Genomic DNA, 26,944 nt, shown 5'->3' with positions numbered 1-26,944 from the left:
AGATCATGACCTGAGCCAGTCAGATGCTTAACGGACTGAGCCACCATGGCACCCCGAGATAGCTTCTCAGTTTCAGAGAGTAAGATATGAAAAAAGGGAGCCACTCCCAACTACATTTACATATCTCTAGAAAACATTGCACACCTACTGTGTGTGAGACATTCTTGGGGTACCTTGGTTGATTAAAATTAAAAGAGGAACAAGCCTTTGCTTTAAGAAACTCAGATCTGCTTAATTTGTGATTAATAGCATCTCTGTGACACTTTTTCTGAACTCTTTGCTCTGCAGGGACCACAGCTTAAACAAATAGTCCTATATCCTAATCTTTACAGGCAGGAAGCCCTTCTAAACTTTGAGCACTTGCTTATTATTTGAGATTTTTGAGAATAATTATTTTTATTCCATTTACTTGTCCTTTCCTGGAATTTTGGCTCAATTACCTAATATTGTCTTATGCTAGATTCTATTTTGAGAAGCATAAAGAAATGACACTTTCTACACGTGCATCCGTGGCAGATGGGATCCACAAATACCCCTGCCTCTTTTCTGCCAGTAGCCTCAGCATCTTTGAAAAACTCAAAGCTCTGCACATCATCACTCTTTCATTGCTGGAAAAGAAAAATGAAGCTATCACACAGGTGTGGAACAGCTAATTGGTTTTGCCATTTTGTTTTCTTCCACTGGAGAATCTTTGCTTTTCTCTCCTGACCTAGATTTGGAGGGGCTTGGGGAGGAACATGGTACAGATCAAAGAATTCAAAGACTTGAATCGAACAAATGGTTTGATGTTGCTTGTAGTTGGTGCATCCTAGTAGATACTTCTTGAGGTTTGTAAAAAAGTAGGCCCAACACAGTTTCTGCATTTGGTTTCTTTTTCTTTTTTTAAAAAGATTTTATTTATTTATTCATGAGGGGCACAGAGAAAGACAGAGAGGCAGAGACACAGGCAGAGGGAGAAGCAGGCTCCATGCAGGGAGCCCGACGTGGGACTCGATCCCAGGTCTCCAGGATCAGGCCCTGGGCCAAAGGTGGCACTAAACCTCTCAGCCACACAGGCTGCCCTGGTTTCTTTTTTTAAAGATTTATTTGTCTCTTTGAGATAGAGAGAGCGAGCACATGAGCAGGGTGATAAGCAGAGGGAAAGAGAGAATCCTCAAGCAGACTTCCCATGGAGTGCGGAGCCTGAGGCAGGGCTCAAATCCCAGGACCCTGAGATTCATGCCTGAGCTGAAATCAAGAGTCAGATGTTTCCCAGACTCTCCAGCATTTGGTAATTTTTGACAAAAGTCAGATATGAGGTTAAGATGCTTGGCTTGGTGGGTGCTAGAAAGTGAATGAACAATAACCAATGAAATTACACTCCAACAATTTGCTGTTTCAGAAAGAGTTTGGGAGTTTGGGAGTCAGGAGCCTGGGTTTCTTAACCCTACCAATCAGATGCCTAAAGTTTTAGGATTGAATATGAGATTACAAAACTAATCTACTAGAAGCTATTTCTTTCCTAGGTGTTAATTTAGTTTCTCGCCATTATATAGATGAGTTAGGATCAATTTCGACTGCTAGTATTGCAAGACTCTCAAGTAACAGTGGCTTATTACAATAGAAATTGATTTCTTTTTCATATAGAAGCCTGGCAGGAGCAATTCACCCACCCCAAGAACCCAAATTCCTTGGCAGTACTGCCCCTCCATCCCTGGGGTATAGCCTGCATCCCTGTGGTCCAAGGCAGCTTATCTCTTCCAGACAGCGAGAATATATGTGCCTGCCAGCTGTTCTATAAGGAAGGTTCTTGGAAACTGCCATACAGTTCTTGTACTTACACCCCAAGGATTAGCATGTAATCTGGCTGGTCACACCTAGCTGCAAGGGAGGCTGGGAAATGTATTCTGGGAAAGGTATCCAAACAGAAGGTTTTATTGCTTTGGAAGAAGACAATGGATATTGATGGACAACTTTCGGTGTCTCGCACAGTTACCAGATTTATAAGACCCTGACATCAGGCTGCTCACAGACAAAATGAATAGTACAGAATGGTTTGCCCCTTTAACTTTATTATTTAAAAAAAAAAAAGTTTACATTTAGTTACCTCTTGTACAACACAATTACAATTTAGAACAAAATTTACAGAATAAAACCACCGAGATGCAATGTAAAACCTTTATTATCAGTTTGCTGCCTTTCTACTTCCAGTGCAGTTTCTGGCGTGCTAAGATTTGATGCTTAGGAAAAAGTTTCTTTTTGATAAACTACTTTTACTAGATAACTAACACTTTGTAAATTTTTGGAGCAAGAGATTAAATTTCTTCTCAACTCCCTGGCTCTATCCTCTCATTTTATTGGTTGAAATATATTTATTTATATCTTTTATGTACAAAGCTGCTTCAAATTCTCTTTTGATTTAGGTGGAAAATAAGTATCTCGAGGAGTAACAATCCTCTCACCCTGATCCTTTTAATTGTGTTTTTAAAAGATAATATCAGGAAACCATTTTTTTCTGAACTCCTCCACCTCAGCCATAGTCTAGAAATCCTATTTTACATCAAATGTTAAAATATGACCAAAGCCACTGTGGCAGATGGAGCAGATTAGTTCAGTTATGCTAATGTATGTTTTTCTATGGGGTCAGGGCAGAGGGAGGGAGGGAGAGAGGGAGTGACAATCTTAAGCAGGCTGCATGGCCAGCACTCTGATACAGGGTGTGATCTCACAACTCTGAGATCAGGACTTGAGCTGAAATCAGACACTTAAGTCACTGAGCCACCCTGGTGCCTCTATGCTGATATTTTTAAGGGTACTTAACCTTTAAAAATGCACTTAACAAATAGAATGATTCCCAAACAAAAATACACAGAGATTTCTTCAGTCAATAATAACCGGTTTCCAACCTCATCAGGTTAGTTCACATGGTTGAACTCTGTTTCTTCATCTGTAAAATGGGAATAAGATCTCTTCTGCCTGCATTGCAGGATTTTGTGGCATCAAATGAGTCTGGATTAGTTACAGCGCTTTGAAAGTCCTGTAGTGCTCTAGAAATACATGTTTTTGTTCGTGTATAAGAAACAAAATATATACATTTAACTTAAGGGAATATAGTTCTGTGTGCTCCCATAGGTCGATTTTGATTTTGGAAAAGCTGGCATCCATTGACCTTACTCTTTTAATGCACTGATAAAAGATCAAATTGTAGTTTGTTGTAGAATACTGTGCCTAATTCCTAGTTTCTCAATAACATCTTTTGCTCTAATATTTAACATAGATGAGAAGTCAAGTCCTGGTATGTCATCATTTAGAATAATAATGACCTTGAGGTTAGTCAAGGCAACCCTTGGAATAGCTTCCACCTTGTCATCATTGCTACTGTGTATCTGCCTGAGGAGGTGCACTGAAGATCCTGACAAAATAATGGGGAAAAGATTGGTTCTATTTAATACACTTTCAAACCTGTCTACCTTGAAAGAGTATGGTGCCAGTAGTAATTCTGTCTGAGTGTTTGGAAGTCAAAGAAAGATTCATGCCAGCAGTGGTATTTTTGTCTTCTCTTCTCCAAATGCTCACTGTAAAATAATAATCAAATCAGAAAGTTGGGTGGTTGGGTTGACTGAGGATATGGCAGCGGGATACATTCTCTGAATAATGTTGTGCAGTTACCCTTGGCTTAATTTCCATATAGTCATAGATCTTTCTAGAACACTGTAGTTAGGAGTAAGCATAAATAGCCCAACACTTCCGGCTCCGGCTCCGCTGCGCGCACCACCGCGGCGCTCAGCCGCTCACGACGCCGTCGCGTCGCCGTCCCCGCCCGTGTGATTCCGGTCTCCCAATGTCTTCGCACGAGGAGCAGGAGACGAAAGCGGACACCTCCGCCGTGGAAAGTGGGGAGTCTGCGCATGTGCCAGAAACATCCCGGCCATTCGGGGACCCCAAAGAAGAGTAAGACAAGGACGACAGGAATGGGCAAGCCCAGCCCCCAAGCGACCGTAGTTCATTCAGGAGTGATCCCGGGGCGACACAAGATTCCCACGCGCCAGCCGCCCAGGTGGCTCACCAGGAAGCCCACGCCTCCATGACAACGATCTTCCCCGAGAACCCAGACATCCTGCAGCTCGCCAAGTGACACAGCGAGGACCCGGCGACCATTCACGTGCTCCTTTCCCACTTTCTATTTCCGGCCCAGATTTTCTTCAAGACACTGCCTCACTGGGAAATCTAAGGGACAAAGTCAGTGCCCCTTCTTATGCCTTAATTTTCCATATCTGCCACTAAGAAGGGAACTGACCTTTGTGACAGGTGGTCTGGTTGTGATTTTCGGAACTTTGTATCCTGCAAGTTGCATAAGCAGAAAACTCACAGGCCTGATGAGGTCAAGTGACGTTTCCCAGAGACAGCTATACTTCTGTGTCAGCAGTCATCAAAAAGGCCTACTGTGGTCTTAACAACAAGCGGGACACGATTTGGGAGACGGGAATAAGGCTTGTGGGAAAGTCCCCTTTACTGCTTTTTAGTAAACCAGGACAACAGTCTTAACCTAGCAGGAGGGAAGAGGGGCATTGATAACGGAGTGGGATTAGGAGGACAGGGTAGGGAAGGTTTTGGTGCAAGTGGCCACCAGACGTCCTGAATTCCTCTCCCGTGCGACGGGGGCTCATGCCCAGGGAGGCAGGTGCATCCTGGGAAAGCCCAAAGAGAAGCTCATCCTTTAAATTAGGTCTCTAATAAGGGCCCTCTTCAGGAAAATTAGAAATCTAGGCAGTCTGCTTCAGGCGCTCCTCAGAGGTACCTTGATCCTGAACCAGTGAGTCCACCAGGGGTCCCACGGGCAATCTGCGTTTCTCGTCATCTCTCTAGAGTGCTTTGAGTTCTAGAAGTGATCAATGACCCGGTGGAGGAACCAGCTTTCCTGTTCTGGGACCACTAAGTATAGCAAGCACCTGATGATGCAAAAAGACGGTATGAAAACCTGCACGTTTGTTCCAGAGAAAAGCAGAAACACAATTCCATTGAGCTAGAACACACCTGTCAGTCCAGCTGAATTCTCTGCCAAGCAGCACGGTTTGCTGGGCCCGCGTTCACCGGGGCGCTCGATTGTCCTTGCCATTTCGGCGTCCTTCCGGCGTGGAGCTGCCTAGATGCTCATGGCTCAGGCTTAGGCGCGGCTCTATTTTTTGAAAAAGCCAAGGGTGTTGTGCTCTCGAGGTGCAGATGCTATGGAGCAGGTACGGCCCGGGCCACGCACGGCGGTCATACTCGCGGGCGGTGGCTAGGGCGCTTGAGCGCCATGCACACACGCCAGCCTCGTGTGTCTTATCAGGTCTGCGGCTGACCAACCTGCAAAAAGTGAGCAGACCTAATGAGACCACCTCTACACCATCGAGGGAGAGCAGCCGGTGCTACTGTTGCAGAGGCAGTGTTGGGTTTCCTCTCACTGATTTGCTGGGGGGCCAGGGTCTCCCCTCAGGCCACTGGAAGACCGCTGAAGATGTTGGTGTAACATCTCACTAAAACTCTGGCTTGCAGAGTTGCAGCCTGGGGGTCGGGGTGGGCCAGGGGGGCAGCGTGACCTGGAGCGCAGCAGAGCCAGAGCACCCGCTACCTCCAGAATAAGGTCAGGCCTGTGGCCACAACGTACCTTGTACAGAAGTTCAGATGCATCCTTGATATTTTTTAGTTTTTGCAGCTGGAGGCCTGCTGTTACCCAAGGTACATTTTCGGCATGTCCTTCTAGGTGCTTCTGGGATGTATCTGGGCCCTAAATCATACATGCAAAAGTATTTTTGAATGAGTTCATCCGTGTTAACTCAAGGATAATAATGATTGTAATTAAAAGCCTCTTGATTTCCTACACAACAAATAAAAAAAAAAAAAAAAATACCCCACACACCCATCCCCAAGCAAAGGGTATTAGGTCCGATTTGCTGATCTTCTTGCCAAACATAATAATCCCATCTGTTATTGAGTAAGATGTATTGCTGCTATTCAGTAGGTGAGTGGTGTATTCAGACAACTGGAGAAAAACCTAATAAACCTGCCTAGCAATTTTATATAAATATGTTGTGATCTTTACTTTTTAAAAATTATCCAAAAATTGGAGCACCTGGCTGGCTTAGTTGGAAGAGTATGTGACTCCTGATCTCAGGGTTGGGGATTTGAACCCTGTGTTGGATGTAGAGATTACTAAAAAAAGATAAACTTTAAAAAAATTAAAAATAAATAAAATTATCAAAAGAATTCCTGATTTCAAGAGAATGCCTACCTATATTCATTCTCCATTCATTATTTTATTTAGACTTCTGGATTTTGGAGATCTTTTTTTTTTTTTTTAAGATATTTGTTTATTTGAGAGAGAGAGAGAGAAAGAGAGCATGAGCAGGGGGAAGGACAGAGGTAGAAGCAGCCGACTCCCCACTGAGTGGGGCTCCATCCCAGGACCCTGAGATCATGACCTGAGCTGAAGGCAGACACTTAACTGACTGAGGGACCCAGGAGCCCCAGGAGATTTGTTGTTTCAATATATGTTTTTCCCAGCTCTTGGAAAAATAAAACTGAGGTTACTGAAATGGTCTTTCTTAAAGCAAAATATGAATCTCCACTCAAGTTTCAAGTTTTTACTTGTAGGTCTTTTTTGGTGGGGTTGGGGGAGCATTAAGCCTATGGTTTCTCAGAAACTGTGCTTTTTGTACATTTTAAAAGGAAATCATGTTCTTAGATTATATTTCATAGCTTCTTAAGATTTTAATATCTCCTTTCATAAGTTGTAGAAAAGTACATGTTCTATTGTATGTTTGGGTATTTAGAATGATACCTTCTTTTTTTATTATTTATTTATGATAGTCACAGAGAGAGAGAGAGAGAGAGAGAGAGAGAGAGAGAGAGGCAAAGACACAGGCAGAGGGGAAGCAGGCTCCCTGTGGGGAATCTGACACGGGACTCGATCCCAGGACCCCGGGATCACACCCTGAGCCAAAGGCCGACGCTCAACACTGAGCTACCCAGGTGCTCCTAGAGTGAGACCTTCTGATGATATTTGAAATAGCCTTTAGTCAGGTCATATGATTAACCTCAGTTATCTGTAGATTTGTACAGACGAGTAGATATTTACAAATACCAGGGTTAGTTGTTGTTTTTTCCAGAAAATTTGTAGCTACTTATATCTTACGCCTTTTAGTTTTTAAATTTGTCTTTGCAGAGTCCCTGACTCATATATTGTGTCTTGATTTTGGGTAACAGTCTGTGAACAGAGAAGCATAGTTTCCTTTTATCTTCCACCCACAGTTCCTACATACATACTTTCATGGGGACGGGGGTAGAATAAAAGCAATTTCAGAAGAAGGATGTCTTAATTAATAAAGCACACTTAACAAGCTCTTTGGTTCTGATTTCATTTCTGTTTCTTTAGGGGCTCAGCTACATGACGTAAAACAGCCACGTGCTAACTGAAGAGGTGCCACATACTCAAACCAGTGTGTTCTCATGCGATACATTGTTTCTAAATTGATATGTGGGGGGCCAAGATTATCACCTAGTTTTCCCCATCTAAAGAAAAACAGTCTTTTTAGTAGAAACCTGTTTGATTGCTGCAAGCTCGGAAATCCTAGTTTGTTTTCAATGAACTGTGGTTCATGCCATTTCAAAAAATGTTTTGTATTGCAGGATATTTTTCCCCAAAGCCACATTTGAACAAAGTGATTAATAGCTATTAACAAACATTTAGTGAGTGATTACTATGTGCCCAGCTTTGTGCTAGGTGCTTTGTTCCACATCAACCCTATGGGGTAGGCGCTGTCATTGGCTTTTTTGTATAGTGAGCAGACAGGCCTTTAGAAATGAAGCCATTTGTCACAAGTCACCCGGGCCAGCCAGCACTGGAGCCAAGATTCAAGGCTGCTGGCTGACTCCAGAGCTCCTGTCTGTGATAGTAACCTGGCCCTGAAACAATTTTAGTAGACTAAGCCCAGCAAGGACTATGTCTCCAGTGAGTTTAAATTAAGAAACTTTGTGTTGATCTTCTACCAAAATACTTGATAAAAATATACAAAGCATGTAAGGTTATAAGGCTCAAATTTAAGGACTATTTAAATAGTGAGTTCTTGGAATATTTACTTGAGAATCTTTAACAGAAAAATCCTCAGCTACAAATAGTTTCCTATTTCAAGGACACTCCAGAACTTTAATATTAGTATTTAAAAAGAAAAATAAGGGAAAAAGTATTAGGAAACAAATGTTCCTAAAATTGTTAAGAATTTTATTGTCACTGTTAGAAGAATGCCACACGGGAAAGTGCAAATTGAGCACAATGTATAATTTTTCTAAGGCTGTAATAGACATTTCAGGGTCCCAATTACGCCTTGCAAATAAATATTAAGAAATAGAACTGACCCTGAAACTTTGGGACGAGCTTTCTCCCTGTTACACCCCCCCCCCCATAACCTGGTAGACGTGCAGGTCAGACTTCTGAGAGCTCACAGATTTAGGACACTTTGGGGCTCATTCCCTAGTTTCCATAGTCATTGTTTTCCAGTTACTTTGACTGAGGACTGTTTCAAATCATATTCTGAGTAGCCTCCGTATGCTACCTCGAACCCCCAGCAAATCTGGAATAAATTGTCTAATCCTAGAGTCCTGGCTCCATGCTGTTGTCTCCAGAATTTGGTGATGCAGCTGGAGGGAAGCAAGACTCTTGCTTGTTCTATTCTGACAAGGAAGTTCTGAGTCCGGAAGAAAAAAAAAAGAGACTAAGTAGTAAGAGAGAGAGGAGAGAGGCACAGGAAGCGGACCACCAAGTGATCAAAAAGTCTTAAGGTTAAATTCAAATACAGGTGAGTGCCTGGGTGGCTCAGTCCGTTAAGCATCTACCTTCTGCTCAGGTCATGATCCCGGGGTCCTGGGATTGAGCCCCACATCTCATCGGGCTCCCTGCTCAATGGGGAGTCTACTTCTCCCTCTCCCTCTGCCCCTCCCCCTGCTTGTGCTCGTGCTCTCTCTCAAATAAATAAATAAAATCTTTTTTAAAAAATTAAGTACAGGTGACCTCCACTTTTCAAAAGTTTAAAAAAAAAAAAGTTTGTGCTATGCCACTTTGCTTTTTCAAAACACCTACATTAGTACCTGTGTGCACTAACCAAAAGAAATTGAAGATTTTCACTTTTATTTAAAAAGGTGAAAAAAAATAAAAATAAAAATAAAAAATAAAAAGGTGAAAATAGCGTTCAGGGTTTGTTTTGCAGCGAGCTGTTATAGAGGCAGTGTGCACCCCCAGCAGCAAGAGTGGCCCCACCAAGCTCCTTTCCCGGGAATTATACTCAGCAACTCAGCATCAATTTGCCATAGCTTTGACCTGTGTCCATGAGCATCTGTGCTTTATCTCGATTTATTTTGTGCATCTGTTAGCAAGATGTGTCCTGAGGTATCAGAAAAGCCTAAGAGAGGTTGTTTTTTGGGTCTAGGGACCCTCAAAATTTTTTCCCAAATAAATTGATGGTAATTGCCTCTTAGCTTTATGCCATTTTGGCTTATGAAAGGTTTCATCTATTTTCAAATAGCGAGGGAAACCTGTAGTTTTAAACCTGGCTCTTTCAGAAATAATATTGTTCAAGGGATTAGCTAGGAGTGGCTGAAACTAAGACTTCGGAAGGAAGGGTTTTTTCTTCTCCAAGAAGGAAGTATTGTGTGGAAAACTCTATTTTATTTTATTTTATTTTATTTTATTTTATTTTATTTTATTTTATTTTATTTTATTTTATTTTATTTTATTTTATTTTATTTTATTTTATTTTATTTTATTTTATTTTATTTTATTTTATTTTATTTTATTTTATTTTATTTTATTTTATTTTATTTTATTTTTTATTTTATTTTATTTTATTTTTAAAATTTTTTTTAAGAGAGGGAGAGGTTGAGGGAGGTTATAGAGAGAATCTTAAGAATCTGTCCTGGGCGTGGAGCCCGATGTGGGGCTCAGTCTCACAACCCTGAGATCATGATCTGAGCTAAAACCAAGAGTCAAACACTTAACCAACTGAATCACCCAGGTGCCCCCCTTTTGGAAAAACATAGATCACACAAGACCTTCAAGAGTTCCTTTGCATAGAGGGTAAATCCCTAGCCCTGGTGGCCTTGAATCTTATCCTAGACCACTTAACCTCGCTCGAGTGACTTTTTGGTTGTAATGACATGGCAGGTTCTTTCCTGCCACATGGGCTCTGTGCTGTATTCCTTCTGCCGGGAATGGTGTTCTCTTGTCTTTTCACAAGGCTGGCCCTGCTTAGTCAAGGGATACATTGCTCCTCAGAGACCTTCCCAGACCATCCTATCCAAATAGCCCATCCCATTCCCAGACAGGATTGATCGCATTACCCATCGGTTCATTACCATATGCCCAGCTTCTAGAATAGTGCTTGGCATTTATAGAAGGCCTTCACTATACACAGTGAGTGAATAAGTAGATGGATGAATGAATGACTAAATGCATATACGTTCACATTTTTTATTTTGTGGGATCAGTATTTAGATGGAGTTTGATGGGAAAGAATTACTACCTTTTCTGTTTTCCTAGACCAGTGGTTCTTAAAAGCATGGTCTCAAACCAGCAGCATGGACTCACCATCACCTGGGAATTGTTGGAAATGCAGATTCTTAGACCTGCTGAGCCAGAAACTCTGGGGTGGTTCCCAGTGATCGCTTCTAGCACGTCAAGCGACTCTGTTTTTCTCTTTCTTTCTTTCTTTCTTTCTTTCTTTCTTTCTTTCTTTCTTTCTTTCTTTCCTTTCTTTCTTCTTTCTTTCTTTCTTTCTTTTCTTTCTTTTCTTTCTTTCTCTCTCTCTCTCTCTCTTTCTCTCTTCTTTCTCTCTTTCCTTTCTTCTTTAAGATCTTATTTATTTATTCATGAGAGACACACAGAGAGAGGCAGAGACATAGGCAGAGGGAGAAGCAGACTCCCTGCGGGGAGCCCGATGAAGGACTCAATCCCAGGACCCCAGGATGATGATCTGAGTCAAAAGCAGATGCTCAACCACTGAACCACCCAGAGTCACCCAGGTGACTCTGATGCTTGAGAACCAAAGCTCCAGGTCACTGGTGTGGGACGGGATCCATCTGATGACCCCACGTATCCCTAGCCCTAAAACAGTGCTTGGCACAGAGTAGACAGGAAATATTTGTTGGATGAATTGCTCCATCTCCTCTTTCCTTGTGGCCTCTCACCCCATGCCTTGCACAAGGAAGGCACTGGGTACACAAACGTTGACGGAAGGGAGTGAGTGCCATCCTGAGGATCTGAGAGCAGCCTTTTGTGTTCTGTGCTGCAGACCTTGCCAAATTTAGACTCTCAGCTCATCCGTTCCTCCTTCCTGTGGCCTCTGGAGCAAGCAGAGGAAATTTCCAGCTGCTGCTAGATGCTGATTTGTTTTCATTTGACCCTTGGGTTCCAGCAAGCGAGCCCAGAGGAGAGGATAATTAGAGGTGGGCTTACCTCACATACAGCTCCACTGAGAAGGGGAGTGGGAAGCGGGTCCCCGGAAAGACGGAGCCCAAATGGAGCCAGAACCAGGCCTGTGGCCCTGGCGCCTGAGGTGGCTGGAAGGGGCGGGTCTTTGCTGCTCACAGATGGGCTCCTTGTTCCCACGCCAAGTATTGCTCTTGGCCCAGGAGGCTCTCAGTACAAGAGGGACTTTCTGGGGCTCTCAGCCTTGCTATTTTTATACTCTTGACTTCCAGGCCCTGCTTCCAGAACAAAACTACAGACAACAAAGGGCCACAGAAAGGACGTCCACTTTGAAAGGACACCTATGGCTTTCAGCCCCTACTGCTGAACCATCCTGTCACCCTGGGACAGTGCCTTCAAGGAGATGCAGTGATGACAGATCGGAAAGCGTATTAGGTGCTAGATCCTGTAGGGAGGGAAAGAGGGACAAGGGGTCTTGGTCTTTGCAGCATGCCCAAGGTTGGAATTTGATCCCTGATGGAGAGGGGCTGCAGCTATGTGGGCCAGTGGTTCCCCAGGTTACTGAAACCAGAATAGGGGGGGCCCTATGTAAGGCCTACACTGCAAGTATCCTCCTGTGGACTTACCCAGACACCGGGGTGGTTCAGGACTCAGGGCTCTTGCTTAGTAGCTGTTTGACCTTGGTCAGGCCAGCAGGCTGGTCTCAAAGCCCCAGACTTACAGCCATTGTGTTCTTTCATTTTTATCACTATGTATTTACTTTCCCAATTCCCCCAAGCTGTCCATACTGATTTTTCTCAGCTGTCTGAAACAGTAGCATCCATTTATCCATGGGGACATAGTCTCTCCCCTTGGCTTCAAACCAAATAGCTGCCTTCCCTAAGCCTTAAAAAGGGGTTAACTTTACTGTGTTCTTCATAGGGTAGCTGTGGACACTCCCTGAGCTCCTATAAAGAGGTAATAAAGGATCTGGGTACTTAAGCCTGAAGTCAGTGTCTGGTTACCCTTGTTACTTTTTCTGTTAACAGCAGTATTGTTACTAGCTCTTAGAACCTTAGAACATCCTGGCAGCATGAATACCACTTGGGTTTAAACCTTGAAAGGCCTGGATTCTTGTCCTGGCTTGCTACTATCTACCCCCCAACCCCCACCTTCTAGCTGGCATTGATGTGAGCATTAAACGTGCTAATGTTTGTGAAGATGTGCTTTACTTTATGAGTAGGGAACTTTTTTTTTTTTTTTGGGTAATGAAAGCCCTAGACCCACAGTGGAAGAAAATATTCAGGAATCATATAAAAACAAGGCAACTTTATTTGGGGTTGGTTTGTGTTTGAGAGAAACCTAGGACAAATTTAGCCAATCTGATATATACACACACATATGCACATATATATATACACACATACACATGTAAAAAATATAAAGATTTTTAGAGATTATATATAATATTATATAAAGATTTATACATATACATATAAATATTTTATTCATTTATTTGAGAGAGAGAGAGAGAACATGAGTTGGAGGGAAGAGGAAAAGGAAAGGGAGAAGCAGCCTCCCTCCTGAGCAGGTAGCCAAACATAGGGCTCCATCCCAGGACCCTGAGATCATGACCTGAGCCAAAGGCAGCTGCTAACCAACTGAGCCACCCAAGCACCCCATAAATATAATTTATTTTTTTTTAAGATTTTATTTACCTATTCTTTAGAGACACAGAGAGAGAGAGGCAGAGACATAAGCAGAGGGAGAAGCAGGCTCCTCACAGGGAGCCCAGTGCGGAACTCGATCCCCGGACCCATGCTCTGAGCCGAAGGTGGATGCTCAACTGCTGAGCCACCCAGGCATCCCACACAAATCTGCTTTAAAGGAGACAACAGAGGATGTGAATCTGTTTTTTTTTTAAATTATGAAATATTTATTTTTTTACTTACACATTAATTGAGAGACAAACATTTGAAGAAAGAGAAAGTATTGGTGAAGCAGAACCACTGCCAGACAGGGAAGCAGCACCGCAAGGCATGGTGGGTGGAATCTGGTCTTGTCTGACCCTCTCAGGTCCTCAAATCCCAGCCCTGCTAAGGGAGTCTGGTGGACCTTCCTCTCCAGAAGAAGAGTCACCATAAGATTATCTTCTTTTATCTTTATTCTTTGAACCATGATGATTACATAATCCCATAAATTCTGTAGTCAGCATTTTCCTTTGGGCATATGAAAATACTTCTTATGGTGGGTTTAGTGAATTTAATATATTATCATGTTGTTGGCTTCAGATACCTATGATATATAATGATAATAGCAATAACAGTGAACGTTTTTTTAAAATCTTGATTTATTCGAGAGAGAGCAAGAGCTAGCAGGGGGAGGGGCAGAGAGGAAGAGAGAGATCTCTTTTTTTTTTTAATAAATTAATTTTTATTGGTGTTCAATTTACCAACATACAGAATAACACCCAGTGCTCATTCCGTCAAGTGCCCCCCTCAGTGCCCGTCACCCATTCACCCCCACCCCCCGCCCTCCTCCCCTTCCACCACCCCTAGTTCGTTTCCCAGAGTTAGGAGTCTTTATGTTCTGTCTCCCTTTCTGATATTTCCCACACATTTCTTCTCCCTTCCCTTATATTCCCTTTCACTATTATTCATATTCCCCAAATGAATGAGAAATACACTGTTGTCCTTCTCCGATTGACTTACTTCACTCAGCATAATACCCTCCAGTTCCATCCACGTTGAAGCAAATGGTGGGTATTTGTCGTTTCTAATGGCTGAGGAATATCCCACTGTATACATAAACCACATCTTCTTTATCCATTCATCTTTCGATGGACACCGAGGCTCTTTCCACAGTTTGGCTATTGTGGACATGGCTGCTAGAAACATCAGGGTGCAGGTGTCCCGGCGTTTCATTGCATCTGAAGAAGAGAGAGATCTCAAGCAGACTCCCCACTGAGCACAGAGCTCAATTTAAGGCTTGATCCCACAACCCTGAGATTATGACCTGAGCCAAAATCAAAAGTTGGACGCTCAACTGACTAAGCCACCCAGGCGCCCTTAACAGTGAACATTTATGTGGCAAATATGCCTATTATATGTCAACCTTTGTTCTGAGTGTTTTACATACTCCCCAGTGATATAGAGTAGATACTGTTTTAATCCCCATTTTACAGATAAACATCCAAAGCCCAAAGGTATTGAATAACTTGTTGGAAATCATTCAGACAATGAGTGGCTGAGCCAAAATACAAAGGCCCGCTACAGAGTTTACACTTGGTTGCCATGCCAGCCTGTATAATGCCATATTTAGAGTCTTTGCTGACTCCCCTCATTTATAGTTTTACTGGAGTATTTAAAACTACTCTTTAGGCTTTCTATAGATTTCTCCATTTTAACTCTCCTATAAGTCTTTCCTTAAGTAACCCAGCCAACAATTGGCCTGAGTTCCAATCCTGAGGTTGGGTAACTGGGGTGAAATCTTGTGGTTTGCCTTCTTCTGTCCAGTGCTGAATGGATCTTTTTTTTTTTTTTTTAAGATTTTACTTATTTATTCATGAGAGACACAGAGAGAGAGGCAGAGACATAGGCAGAGTGAGAAGCAGGCTCAGAGCCTGATGTGCTCAATCCCAGGACTCTGGGGGTCACGACCTGAGCCAAAGGTTCAGTCATCCAGATACCGCTGAATGGATCTTTGACTCACCCAAAAAGAAGAGAATTCTCCAGGGCAGAGGTCTTTTAGTATATTCCCGCTGAAAAAATGAGAATACCATGACTTGAGAACTTTAGGCAGATCTATCCAGAAGAGGTGCATGACAGACAACTGAGTTTGAGAAAACTGCTGAGGATCAGAAGGGCCATGAAACTATCAGACATCATTTCGTTTCTGCAACGTCAGCTCCTTTGACTTCAGCAAAGCTTCACTAAGTGATTTTCTGAGAATCTAAAGAGGTTGGAACTTTCTCCTCTAATCAGCTGGTGTTTATAGATTCTTCCTCTATCGACAGAGTCTGCATGCCCTTCTTCATGCCATATGCACTTTGGTACTCATTTGAGAGCATCTATTTAAGCTGCTTTGGAGTATTTTGAATAATCATTTGACAGAAGCAGCTTCTTGAGATTTAGGTGCCTGGGCCCCCACTGCATTTATGCTTTACCTGTGGTTTCAAATTTTCTTTTAAACAATAACAACAACTTGATCTTTGTTTTCAGGGAAAATTGTACATACAATACCAGTATTGGAAACATAAAAATGGTGCTGCTGTGGTTAGAAGGGTCTAGAAGGGCCTGGAATTCCACCTGCCTGCACCACTCTTTTCCTCCCAAATTCATAACAGTTGAAAACCACTGACCTGTTGAATAAGGTTCAAAGTACTTGTTTAAGTGCGTACATATTTTTATGTAGGAAAACAAGGCAAGTTGGAGCTATTTAGATTAACAAAATGAACTGTAATGGGACTGAAGGCATATTTCCTACTATTCCCTTTGGAACCTTTCAATAAAGAAAGAACCCAAATCTCAACTCAAAGTCTCTTGGCTACCAGCCCAGGACTCTTTCCAGTTTTTCATATTATGTTTCCTTTCATCCATAAGAACATTCACGTGCACTGTCAAAGGGAAGTAGACATTGCTATTTCTGGGGGTTGTAAAATTGTTCTGTTTTGTGAAACTGCATGGAACTGATTTCTTCAGAATTCTTCTTTTGCTAAGTTCTAGTTCCATCATTCAAAGACTTCATTCATTCATTCATTTCTCCCTCCTTCTCTGTTTATTCTTTCCTCCCATCCATCCATCCATCCATCCATCCACCATCCATCCAACTCATTGTTATTGAACACTTGCCATGCTAGATGTTTAGAATATGATGATATACAAGACAGGGCTGCCATCACAGGGCTTACTTACATCCCTTGAAATCCAGTGTGGGATGATGCAGAAGCGATTCTATAAATGTTTCTGGAGCTATTAGTAATATTGTAGGTGTGCTGTCCTCACTTCCTCCATCATAATCATATCACCAACATTAGTTTTTAGAAGTGGAATAAATCCCTTCTTAATTTTTATTCCAACAAAATCTCAGCAGAGATCTTGGTTTCTGTCCTTGGTCCGATATGATTCCATATTCTGATAGTGGTAATCTACATTCATGCTCACGTCCCAGCTGTGGAGACAACTAGGATAAATGTATAAAACTCAGGCCCTCAGACCTCAAAAACCTCAGAAATGGTAACTAGCAGCCTCTTTAGGTCCTTTCAAGTCACAAAGCTTGGTTCTATAAACCGCTAAAATGGGACAAGGAAATAACCCTTGGTAGGATTTTCTCCGTCTTAATCCAGACACCCATGTATTTTATTTTTCCTGTCCCAGTTGAGATGCAAAAAACAAAACAACCCTTCCACCCCCTAAAAAGGAGACAGGACAAAGGACTGTATACATGTTTGTTTCGAGTTGTTTCTGAAAATTTGGGGTAAGTTGAAATTATTTAATCACGGTTAATTTCCTGTAGGGGGAAGGGGGAAATTTCCATCATAATTTGAGACAAGTGGCAGTTTTGCCTCTGGCAGATTTAAATGAGAAAAGTGAATGCTGGGATGCCAAACACGCACATGAATGCACATCTGTGCCCATCGTCTTAATCAGCCTCTTTGTTTGGTTCCTTTTTTCCTTGTTGCCGCTGTAAGAGCGACAGTGGCAGTGATGCCTGCCCACGTGATGCAGTGACATTTGCACAGAGCAAGACCCATGTGCTTCTCTTTTGGATTGCTGTGAAGCGCAATCCCGCTCCTGTGAATGGCCCCATGGGAGAGGGCCTGAGCTTAGAAAAAAAGTGATCCCCAGATTGAAACACAAGTTCCTTAAGTTTTACTACCTACGCACCTTGATACAGCTGCCTGTGACTCCCCCACTGTGCTGCTGTACTTCTCTCTCCTCTTTTCTCTTGCACTTCACCTCATCTCATATTCAATTTCAAGAAGGCCAAAATGAGATTCTGCAAAGCAAGTAAGTTTCCAGTAAACTGATAAAATATTGATACAGGCCAGGGATTGCTAAAATTGCCCAGGACGTGTATTTTGTTCCTCTCCGCCCCCAGCACAGTATTTAAAACATTATTATATTTTTAATTGAATACTTTCGGACTTTGCGCTTGCTTTCCAGTCTGCCGTAGTCCCCACCGTTCCCTATTGTATCCCACACCCACCCTCCTTCATCTACTAGGTTACTAGCCGGCTTTTAGCATCAGTCTTGAATTCCAAAGGCTTTTCTAGTCTGCCTTCCTTAGGAATCTTCTGTGTACAATTTAGAATTCTAGAGTATTACAAAAGGCATTGCTACCTTGTAGATGTTTACAATCAAAGGGGAGGAGTTGTGAAAGCAAAAGGAAGATACAAAGACAGTATTCACTCACAGAAAGCATTTAAAGAAAATGAGAGTTACACTCATTGCTGAGAATGGTATAAGATGCCAACCAGTAAGGCTTACTGATTTGTAAAGGAGTCAGTAGATTTTGTGTGTAACCTTGCAAATTTTGCGTGGGGCATTGATTTTTGTCTAATGAAGCTTTAGCTTGTTCCAAAGGGTTCTTGAAGCAGTAAGATGACTTGACCATGCTCCATTATATCTGTATCCTCAAGTGTCAATCTCCCTTTTCAGTTCTCTCACTTCTTTCCATATTGTCCCCTTTACCATACTTTGTGTCCACAGGATGGCTCTAGTTCTCATTACTGCTATGGGCATATCTGCCTCTGCGGTTCTCCGTACTATTAGTGCTGAAATTGGAACACTGTGATTGTTTCCTCTTTTAAGAAAATCTTGTTTTCCATTTCCCAGCAGATATATGGAGTGATCACTCCTTTCAGACTGATCCAGATTTGCCACCTGGCTGGAAGAGAATCAACGACATTGCGGGGACCTATTATTGGCACATACCGACAGGGACGACTCAGTGGGAACGCCCCGTCTCCATCCCAGCAGATCTTCACGGTTCTAGGAAAGGGTCCCTTAGTTCTGTAACGTCATCTCCCACCCCAGAGCACGAGGTAAAATGGAGTATCTTTTTAACAGCTTAGTAGAGTGGATGTTACTTGTCATTTCTCTTTAGACTTGTTGCTTCTGCCCCAACAGGTCAGCAAGGTAAGTTTTTTGATTATCATGCATGCTGCATCGGAAACCTCAGAAATGCTTTCCTCTTAGTGTAAATAGTGTTAAAACCATCGTTCAGGGATGTTCTCATTTTTTCGTGGCTTTTGGTCTCTTGAAACAGCATTCTAGGTGCAGAAAGTAAGAGAGGCTGATTAATGAGAAGTGGTTAAGATTCCCTGGGGCTCATGGAACCAATACTTAACTCTGCAGGTGCCTTCGCATGGTGCTGCTCCATAAAATATTTACACATGGAAAAACATCTCTTGGCCAGACGTGTGATAATTACTGCATATCATTAGCCTTGGGTATTAGCCTTGGGTCCATTTGATTGCATGGAGGGGATGGCTGCAAGAATAACCCTTGAGAGCCCTTAAGTGCATAATTTCTTTTTTTTTTTTTTTAAGGATCTGTTTATTTAGCAGAAGTGACATTATTTTAGACCTAAATAGCAGCATACGTTTCTGCTATCCCTGAGGAGGAAATGCGATGTTTAAACAAAGAATTGAGGCATGAAAAAACATTACACTGTGGTATTTATTTATACAGAGATTCTTACAGCAAACCTTTGCGAATCCTGATAACAAAATACTCAAGAAAATGGCAGTTGGAAAAGGTCACAGTTAAGTGTTGGCTTTTTCCAGAAAAGTAGTTGGATCCCTCACACACAGGCACGTCTGCATGTCTGACCACAGTCTTTTGTTCTTTCAACGACTCGTTTTTCTTTTACTTTGAGGACTTGGAGGGAATCCTAACTGCGTCTCTCACCTGCAGAGCTCCTCTGTGTATTTGCAACCATTATCACCCTTCCTGTCTTTGAAAGTATCTTGTTTCTTACATCTGTGGATATTTACTTGCTCTTCCCTGGGAGGCAGTAAGACCTACATTCCAGATACATTCCTCCTATTACATATTACAGGGCTTCAGCATCTCACCTACCCAGCTGGGGCCTTGGATTCTCCGTCTTTCAGGTGATGGGTTGGGGTGAGCTATTCCCTCAGACAGGGGCCTTGGTTTGTTGGCCCTTGAGCCTCCTGGTCCAGCACATGCTTTAGTACTGCTGAACCACGGAGAATTTTGTTGCTTATCACTGGGCAACTCTGATAACTTTTTATTGAAGTATAAGGTTCCTATTCACTGAACACATTCCATTCACTTACCCATCTTGTGAGGTGTGCTGGGAACTAAAGATGAACGTCAAGGAGCTTAGCATGAGGTAGAGCCCTCCTCCCATCCCAGCTGATTGCATCTTGGCATTTCTCCCTGGACCACCGAGTGGCCCCCTCAGAAGCTGAGCCAGCCAGGACACAGCCTCTACTCTCCACTAGGAGCAGATACCCTCTCCCTTTCTTACCTATACGTCTTTTCTCTTGACATTGTTATTAGACTCTCTTTTTCCATTCCAGAGGTTCATTCCCCGCTTACAACCCTTTAACCATCTGCACCACATCAGAGTGCCGAATGACGAGGGAATGCTACGATGGGAAGGGTCAGCTGACACCAGTGTCCGTACATGACAGGGCAGCTGAGGTGCAGAGAGGTGGGTGATCAGTGGCACCACTGGCTCCAGAACTCAGAGATCCTGAGTGCTCCTGAATCCTAGGCCGGGGCTTTTCTCACTCTGCTCCTCTGGCTCTGAGATTCCAGCCTAATGTGCTTTCTCATTTTCCCAGAAGTTAGATTAGACTCACTTTGAGACGATACTTTTGTCCAGTGAACCTCTTGTCCTCTGTATGTAGAAGAAATGAAATTCTCCTGAAAGCCTGCCTCCTGAGGCCAAGGTGTGGGTGTGGTTAAGTCCAAGGAGGGCAGTCCAAAGTTTATCGGATGCAGATTTTTATTTCTCCATTGGATATGGCAGGTGTTTGTTTCCACGTTTTCTGCAGAAAATCTTGGGAAGAATGCATGCCAGGTAGGAGGCTGCCCTGGGGAAGAGGGTCAGGGAGCAGAGTCCACCTCTACTCCCCCAGCCTCCTGCTGATGTCCATGTGGGCCTATTCTTCCTTTTCTCCGAACCCGCTTCCCACTCCCATCCTGGTTACCTCTCAGGGCCCCTTCCCAGGCTCAGGTTATGTCCCATGGCCCTTGCCTCCTGATTCCTCTCCTAGAATTCAGTGTTTCCCTAATGATCCACAGTCCTCAGGGTCCCTGCCTCTATTCATGATTTATTTTGGCTTTCAGTGTATTTTCATAAAGGTCATTACATTTGTTCCCTTCAAGACTGAGAAGACACCTAATCTGTTCCTTGCATAAGAGAAGAGTTAACAGAAGCTCAGTGGGTTCAGTAAGCATGCAGCTGGTGTAGGATGGGCATGTGTCCAGTTCTCAGACTCTGGATCCTCTGCTCTGCCCCCAGTACTATGTGAATCTCTACCTTGATGTCGGTCTCATTCCTTACTTCTGCTGTTAACCATGCCATTGTGTTGACCCTTAACCCTCCAGGGAACTTTGTTAACAGATACGCCATTTTAAGTTTCAGAGAGAGCGCCACTCGTATCCAGCACTTTAATAAGACCAGTGGAATAGATGTTCTTCAGCTCAGCCTTTTGATTGTTCACTTCATACACATTTTCCCCCTGTCCATAAGGCCATTATGTCAATGAACCAAGCACATTTAAAGGCAGTAAATTAAAATCATAGAAGCAAATGTATGAGGCAGTAGAGAGAAGAGGAGGGGGAGCTGGGAGAGACCCAGACTCCCATATACCCAGAATATGCAGACGCTGACATGGATATTAAACCAGAAGCACCGAGGGTAATGGAGCATTTATGGTGCCAAGGTCATGCCTTTTCTCGTGACTCCTAATAAAACCTTATGTGTCTGGTACTGTCATTGTCATTCCCTTTTTACATTTGACAATTCTAAGACAGAGACGTGAAGCTTGCCCGAGGTCACATGCTTATTAGTGGTGGAGCCAAGCTTGAATGAAGGTCTGCTGACCCCCACCCTACCGCAGGCCTCACAGTACTGCCTATCAGGGGGCTTGGTGGGTCTCACATCTCTGCATCAGGCTGGATAATATGCAGAGCCTTCTAGAAAATGACTTCTCTTGATAACAGTGTCTCAGGTGCTAATGACAGCGGAAGAGAAATGATTATTTCTCTGACACCATTTCTTTGATCCCTAAATAGAATCTATTTCAACTAATTTGGAACCAGGAGAGAAAGCAAAATGTTAAGGACGAGAAGAAACTTAGAAATGCATATTTTATTCAGCTTTTTCCTGAGCTCATTTAGGGGGGGAAAAGAAAATCAAGTAAGTGCCAAATCTGTTGACTCTGCTTCACCAAAGTTTAGGACTGAAAGCTTCCTTACAGTTTGAAAATTTTACATTTCACATTCCAGAGATCACTGGGGAAGTGCTAAGCGCAGTGGATAATGTTTCCTCTGTGTATGCCAGCAATATTTTCTAAAGTTTATAAACGGGCCAGGAAGCATTTGCTATTGAAATTTGGCCCAGAATGATCTCTGCCTCGCCCCTTCCTCCACCAATCCATTGATTTGTTCCAAATCACTTGGATGTCAAATTCTAGAGAGAAGAGGGCGCCTCACAGAATATTCTATGAATCACTGTTGGCCTATAGGCAACTCTTGCCTTATAATGTTTCCTACTGAAGGTTTCTCCTGGCTCCTTAAGGAGAGGAGTGTGGAGGAGAAAGTGGGTCTGCAGCAGGGGAGGTGGAATTGTTTCTCAGAACGCTGATCATAATTTTCTTGATCATAATTTGCTCTGTTCTTGCTGCATTACTCCTGGGGTCTGTCAGGGGCCTGAGCCACTAACTCCCTATTTGGGGAAAATCTATGTATTACATTAGAACCTGTGGGATTCCATATATACTTAGAAATAAGATGACAACACAGAGGAGCTATTCTTTCATCTTTTTTTTTAAGGTTTTATTTATTTATTCATGAGAGACACAGAGAGACAGACAGAGACACAGGCAGAGGGAGAAGCAGGCTCCATGCAGGGAGCCTGACATGGGACTCGATCCTGGGACTCCAGGATCACGCCCTATAGGCTGAAGAGAGGCGCTAAACCGCTGAGCCACCTAGGGATCCCCTTCTTTCATCTTTTTACTGAACTTCTTGACCCAATCAAGTAATCATGAGCAGCGAGAACTTTCAAGAAGGGCCTAGTGAATGGTATGGCTGTATTTCTTAGCCTGTGGGCCAAGGACGGCAGCCTACGTGACTGCTGACCCTTGTAGAATATCTTGATTCCTTGGTCCTACCCAAGGCCACTGAGCTAGACTCTCCAGGGGTGGGACCTGGAAATCTGCCTTTATCATATGCTTTCCAGGTGATTCTGTGCTGAGTGAGTACAAGAGCGGGCCTTCTAATGAATCTAGTATCCCTGCCTTTGTTTAGGTCACTTCCTTTCTGGACTCTTCCTAGCTTCTCCTGGGACTTACTGCTCCCATCCCTCCCCTTTGAAAGGCCCTTACTCCAGAGTGTCCTTTTTTTTTTTTTTTAAGATTGTATTTATTTATTCATGAGAGATACAGAAAGAGAGGCAGAGACATAGAGGGAGAAGCAGGCTCCATGCAGGGAGCCCGATGTGGGACTCGATCCCTGGACCCGGGATCAAGCACTGAGCTGAAGGCAGATGCCCAACTGCTGAGCTACCCAGGCATCCCTTCTAGTAGTATTACTTGGAGCATATTAGTCTCCCTCCTTGGCAGGGGGGGAGAGTCAGGACCTGTCCCCTCATCTTACGTCCCCAGCAACTGTCACAGTGTCTGGTTCATGGTGAAGTTCATGAAATGTTCGCTGAGTGAAGGAATAAGCCAGTTTCATAGCTGAGTGAGTTCTTGGTTGACTTGCTGTAGCAGCATCACAGGCACTAGAGCCCCGGGCCTCCTGACCTTCCCCTGGCTCACAAAGATGAATTTAATTGCACAGCTATTTGTTGGTCTGTTTACTAGTTTGATTCCTCTTCTTTTTTCTTTTTCTTTCTCCTTCCTTCCTTCTTCTTCTCTGGGTTATGTTTGCATTATAAACCATAACTCTCTTCTTTTGACAAGTGTTGCATCCAACAAAACACAGAAAGCATTTTACAAAGAAGTTAAAAATGTGCACACATCTAGGGATTCAATGGTCATTAATATCACCTGGCCTGTCCCTTAGAGTGCCAAGATACCGAGTGCTCTGCCATTTATTATCAAGGCCACACGTACCAAGGCTCAAGTCCTGACAGAAGAAGATTAAGAAGCATAATTCCTAACACTTTGTAGGCCATAGGTCCCCCAATTTTTTATTCTTACAAATGGCTTTATTTTTTTTTCTTTCCACTGTGGAAGGAGAGCAGAAGATATGGGAACTGCCATTTCTTGGGCACCTTCGGGCAGCAGTCCTTAAGATAAAGGATAATGCTTTTGATCTGTTTGTCCACACTCTGATGGTGAGGTCTTCTCAGCCCTGTTTCGTAGACAAGGAACTGAGGTCACAGAGCAGATGAGAGCGGAGGCAGGATTTGAACCTGGGCTTTTGCAGCAGACCTTCTGAAGGGCACATGAAGGTGATGATTGTAGCTTTCATCAGAGTCGCTAGGGAATATTCTTTTGCTTTCCTCTTTGCCTGGTTCTCAGCTGGTTCACCTTCCACACTTGCTCTCCAGGTTACATTTTGATATCACTTCTTAGAAACTTTCCCATCCCTTCAGACCCCATCCTCAATAATATGCTGTTGACACTGTCAATTCCAGTGTTAGCTTTTTTCCAGCAGGGTGATGTATCATTTTTGTTTGATTTGTAGCATTACTTTCTAAGATCCCAGAAGAGAAATGAGGAAGAAGAAAACCCTCAGTAGTCAAGGTTAGACGGTTAGATCCCCCTTAGTGGGAACCCTCCCATGGATTCTGCTGTGTGATCATGAGGGGCACTATGCTGAAAGGTCATGAAGGGTCATAATAGGCACCATATTCTAGGGGTGGGTCAGTCCCCAGGGATACCACCGCCACTGGGGAGCTAAGGCTCCAAGGCTCTCCCAGAACTCAGTGTCATCACTTTGATCAGGTGAAGGCGTGCTTCACCTGGTCAAGATCAAGAAAAGCACCAGGACAATATGTCTCCATCTGTAACTCTGGCACCAGAACATTCTTCCACGGTGCAAAGATTGAGCTGCATTGCCTGAAATATGATCGGTTGGGAGGTCATCGCTCATGGGAAATGGTCTCTATTCTTTCACCAGCCTTTCCCCCTGTCAGTCTTTGTCCTTGAGACCTAGAGCCCACCTGCCTTTCCCTCTCTCACTGTCTTTTTCTTTGTCTCACCTCTTCTTTCATCTCTCACTCCTGCCATGCAGACTGCAGATTTTCTATAGAACCAAATAATCTCTTTGGGTTGTTTTTTTTTGTTTTGTTTTGTTTTTTTTTTTAATGATTAGCTAAAATGTTGTATTCTCTCTTAAAAAAAAAACAGGTGAATAGAATATGTGGTTCTTAAAACTCAAGATGGATTGTTTTTGTCTTTTGTTGCCCTTCATTTTTAAAAAAGAAAACTTATGATCATTTATGTAGGAGAGGGAATTTCTAAAAATGAGTGCTTTTATATAGAGGAGAGTAAAGAGTCTTTTGTCCTAGTCATAACTTCTGTTACGTTAGGCCTTACTTGAATTTTGTACTAAAGGGTTCCTTTGAGAATCCCTGTGTTATTTTAGCTTTTGAAGAATTGCTATATATGACCTTTGTTTATTTAAATCTGTAAGAGGTGATTGTTGGAAGTTTGCCAGCTGACTCACATCTCTGTAGCATAAGAGCCGGATTCATACTGTTTTAGAATTATAATCAACTTTTACATTACAGAGACCCAACATCCAAAAAGTAAATATATTTAAAAAATTTGCTTAAACCATGCACACATACAGAGAATGATTTTAGTTAAATGCTAAAGACTTTTTTGAATACTTGCTTTTTGAAAAAATACTTTCTAGTCCCCAAACAGTGCCTGTTGAAGATAATTTGATTTCAGATTCCTTTTGTCAGACACACTTTCTTTTTTTTTTAATTTCTCTACAAGAACTCACCATCTGATATCCTTTTTTCAACATTCAACTTAAATGAAAAAACACATATTGTTCACATGTAAACAGTGATGATGATTTGGGTCAAATAGGCTTATTTTCCCTTGGGAAAAAAAAAAAGACTCTAGCTTAAAATTCTTGGGATTTCAGGTCCTTATGAGTTACCCTTACAGTGGTGTCTCTAAACCTTGCTTGGTCAGCCCCTCTGAAAATATGAGAAAAGTGAGGGATCTTTACCCCAGGAAAACGCACATGCACAGAACCCCACCGTGATTTCAGGGGGCTCACAGGTATCCTCAGCTAACAAGTAGACCCTCCTATGTTATTAATTTTCTCCTCAGTGAAAACTGAGCACTGCTCTGGGGGCTGGGGTAGGATAAAGACAGAGGTCTAGGCAGCATTCCTTTTTTTCCCCCCCTGAATAAAAGAGATTCTTTTTTTTTAAAAAGTATATATACTGGTGTGAGTTCTACTTTTTTTTCCAAAAACTGCAGTTCAGGTGCTTAGTCCAAAAAGGAAAGCAGCAGTGACACCAGCTGTGCAGTGGTGACAATAAATCTATATTTGCAGTGACTCCACGTTCATCGAGTCCTGCTGGGTTAAATGGACGTATCTCTCAACACACAGCACATTTGAACTTAGCTGCCTCTGCCTCTAGTGGGTTTAAAAATTATACTAATGTCATGAGCAGAAATCATGGGTCACTATTCCCTTCTCATTTTCAAAACACCGTAGTTGAAAGTGACTTGAGTGAAAAGTCTCCATTGTTGATTTATTATCCAAGAAAAGCAATTATTCACCTGACAGATCCGTGGAACACGTTCACAAGGATGTCCCTGGGTTTTGTTCGCTTCATTTATTTCCCCCAAATGTTAGATAAGAAATATTTGAATATTCACTCAATATGGTAGAAAGGAAGAAAAACCAACAGCACTGCCTGTTGTCTGAGGGCAATGGAAGGGCTGTTTCGATTCAAAGATCTACTCTGAGCATTCTCCCAGCAAGGCAGGGCTTCGTGCTTTGTTCTGTGATCATGTTTACAAAATCATTTCGTGATCAAATACTAATTTGTGAAGAAGCTGGTGTGGCAAGGAAGTGGAGCTTTTTATGAATTTGAAGAACTTAGATTGTGTAGAGCTGGTTTTTTGTTAGGTCAGATGTTGAGATCAAGGCTGCGCTCCTGACCATCCCTCCTTCCTTTTCGTTGTCCTTTTTTCTTTTACATGAAAATAATTTGGCCCCAGGTTTTTAAGCCCTGGGCCATGGACCTTCCCAGTTTTCAAATCTGCACAGTGACAGGGCCATCCCTAATTCCAGCCTCATCTCCGAAGAGAGTTCTATTTGGTTAGTGGGAGATAAAAAA

The 26,944-nt window shown here is 42.8% G+C and overlaps 1 protein-coding gene across 7 annotated transcripts in view; it reads left to right on the top strand.

The window, feature by feature from the left end:
- The window catches only part of APBB2 (amyloid beta precursor protein binding family B member 2), a 378,025-nt gene that overhangs the window by 236,761 nt on the left and 114,320 nt on the right, over window positions 1-26,944 (top strand). For 5 of the 7 annotated variants that reach the window (XM_055326618.1, XM_055326617.1, XM_055326619.1 and 2 more), the window contains one exon: window positions 18,253-18,461. In XM_055326618.1, coding sequence (XP_055182593.1) covers window positions 18,253-18,461 — 209 coding nt within the window. The remainder of the gene's footprint in view (window positions 1-18,252; window positions 18,462-26,944) is intronic. The other 2 variants (XM_055326622.1, XM_055326620.1) reach the window with 1 other exon arrangement.

This window comes from Nyctereutes procyonoides, unplaced genomic scaffold (assembly GCF_905146905.1).
Source record: "Nyctereutes procyonoides isolate TBG_1078 unplaced genomic scaffold, NYPRO_anot_genome, whole genome shotgun sequence".
NCBI classification, from domain to species: domain Eukaryota; kingdom Metazoa; phylum Chordata; class Mammalia; order Carnivora; family Canidae; genus Nyctereutes; species Nyctereutes procyonoides.
Note: the sequence above shows the minus strand (reverse complement) of the source record. Positions and strands in the feature narration are given on the sequence as shown.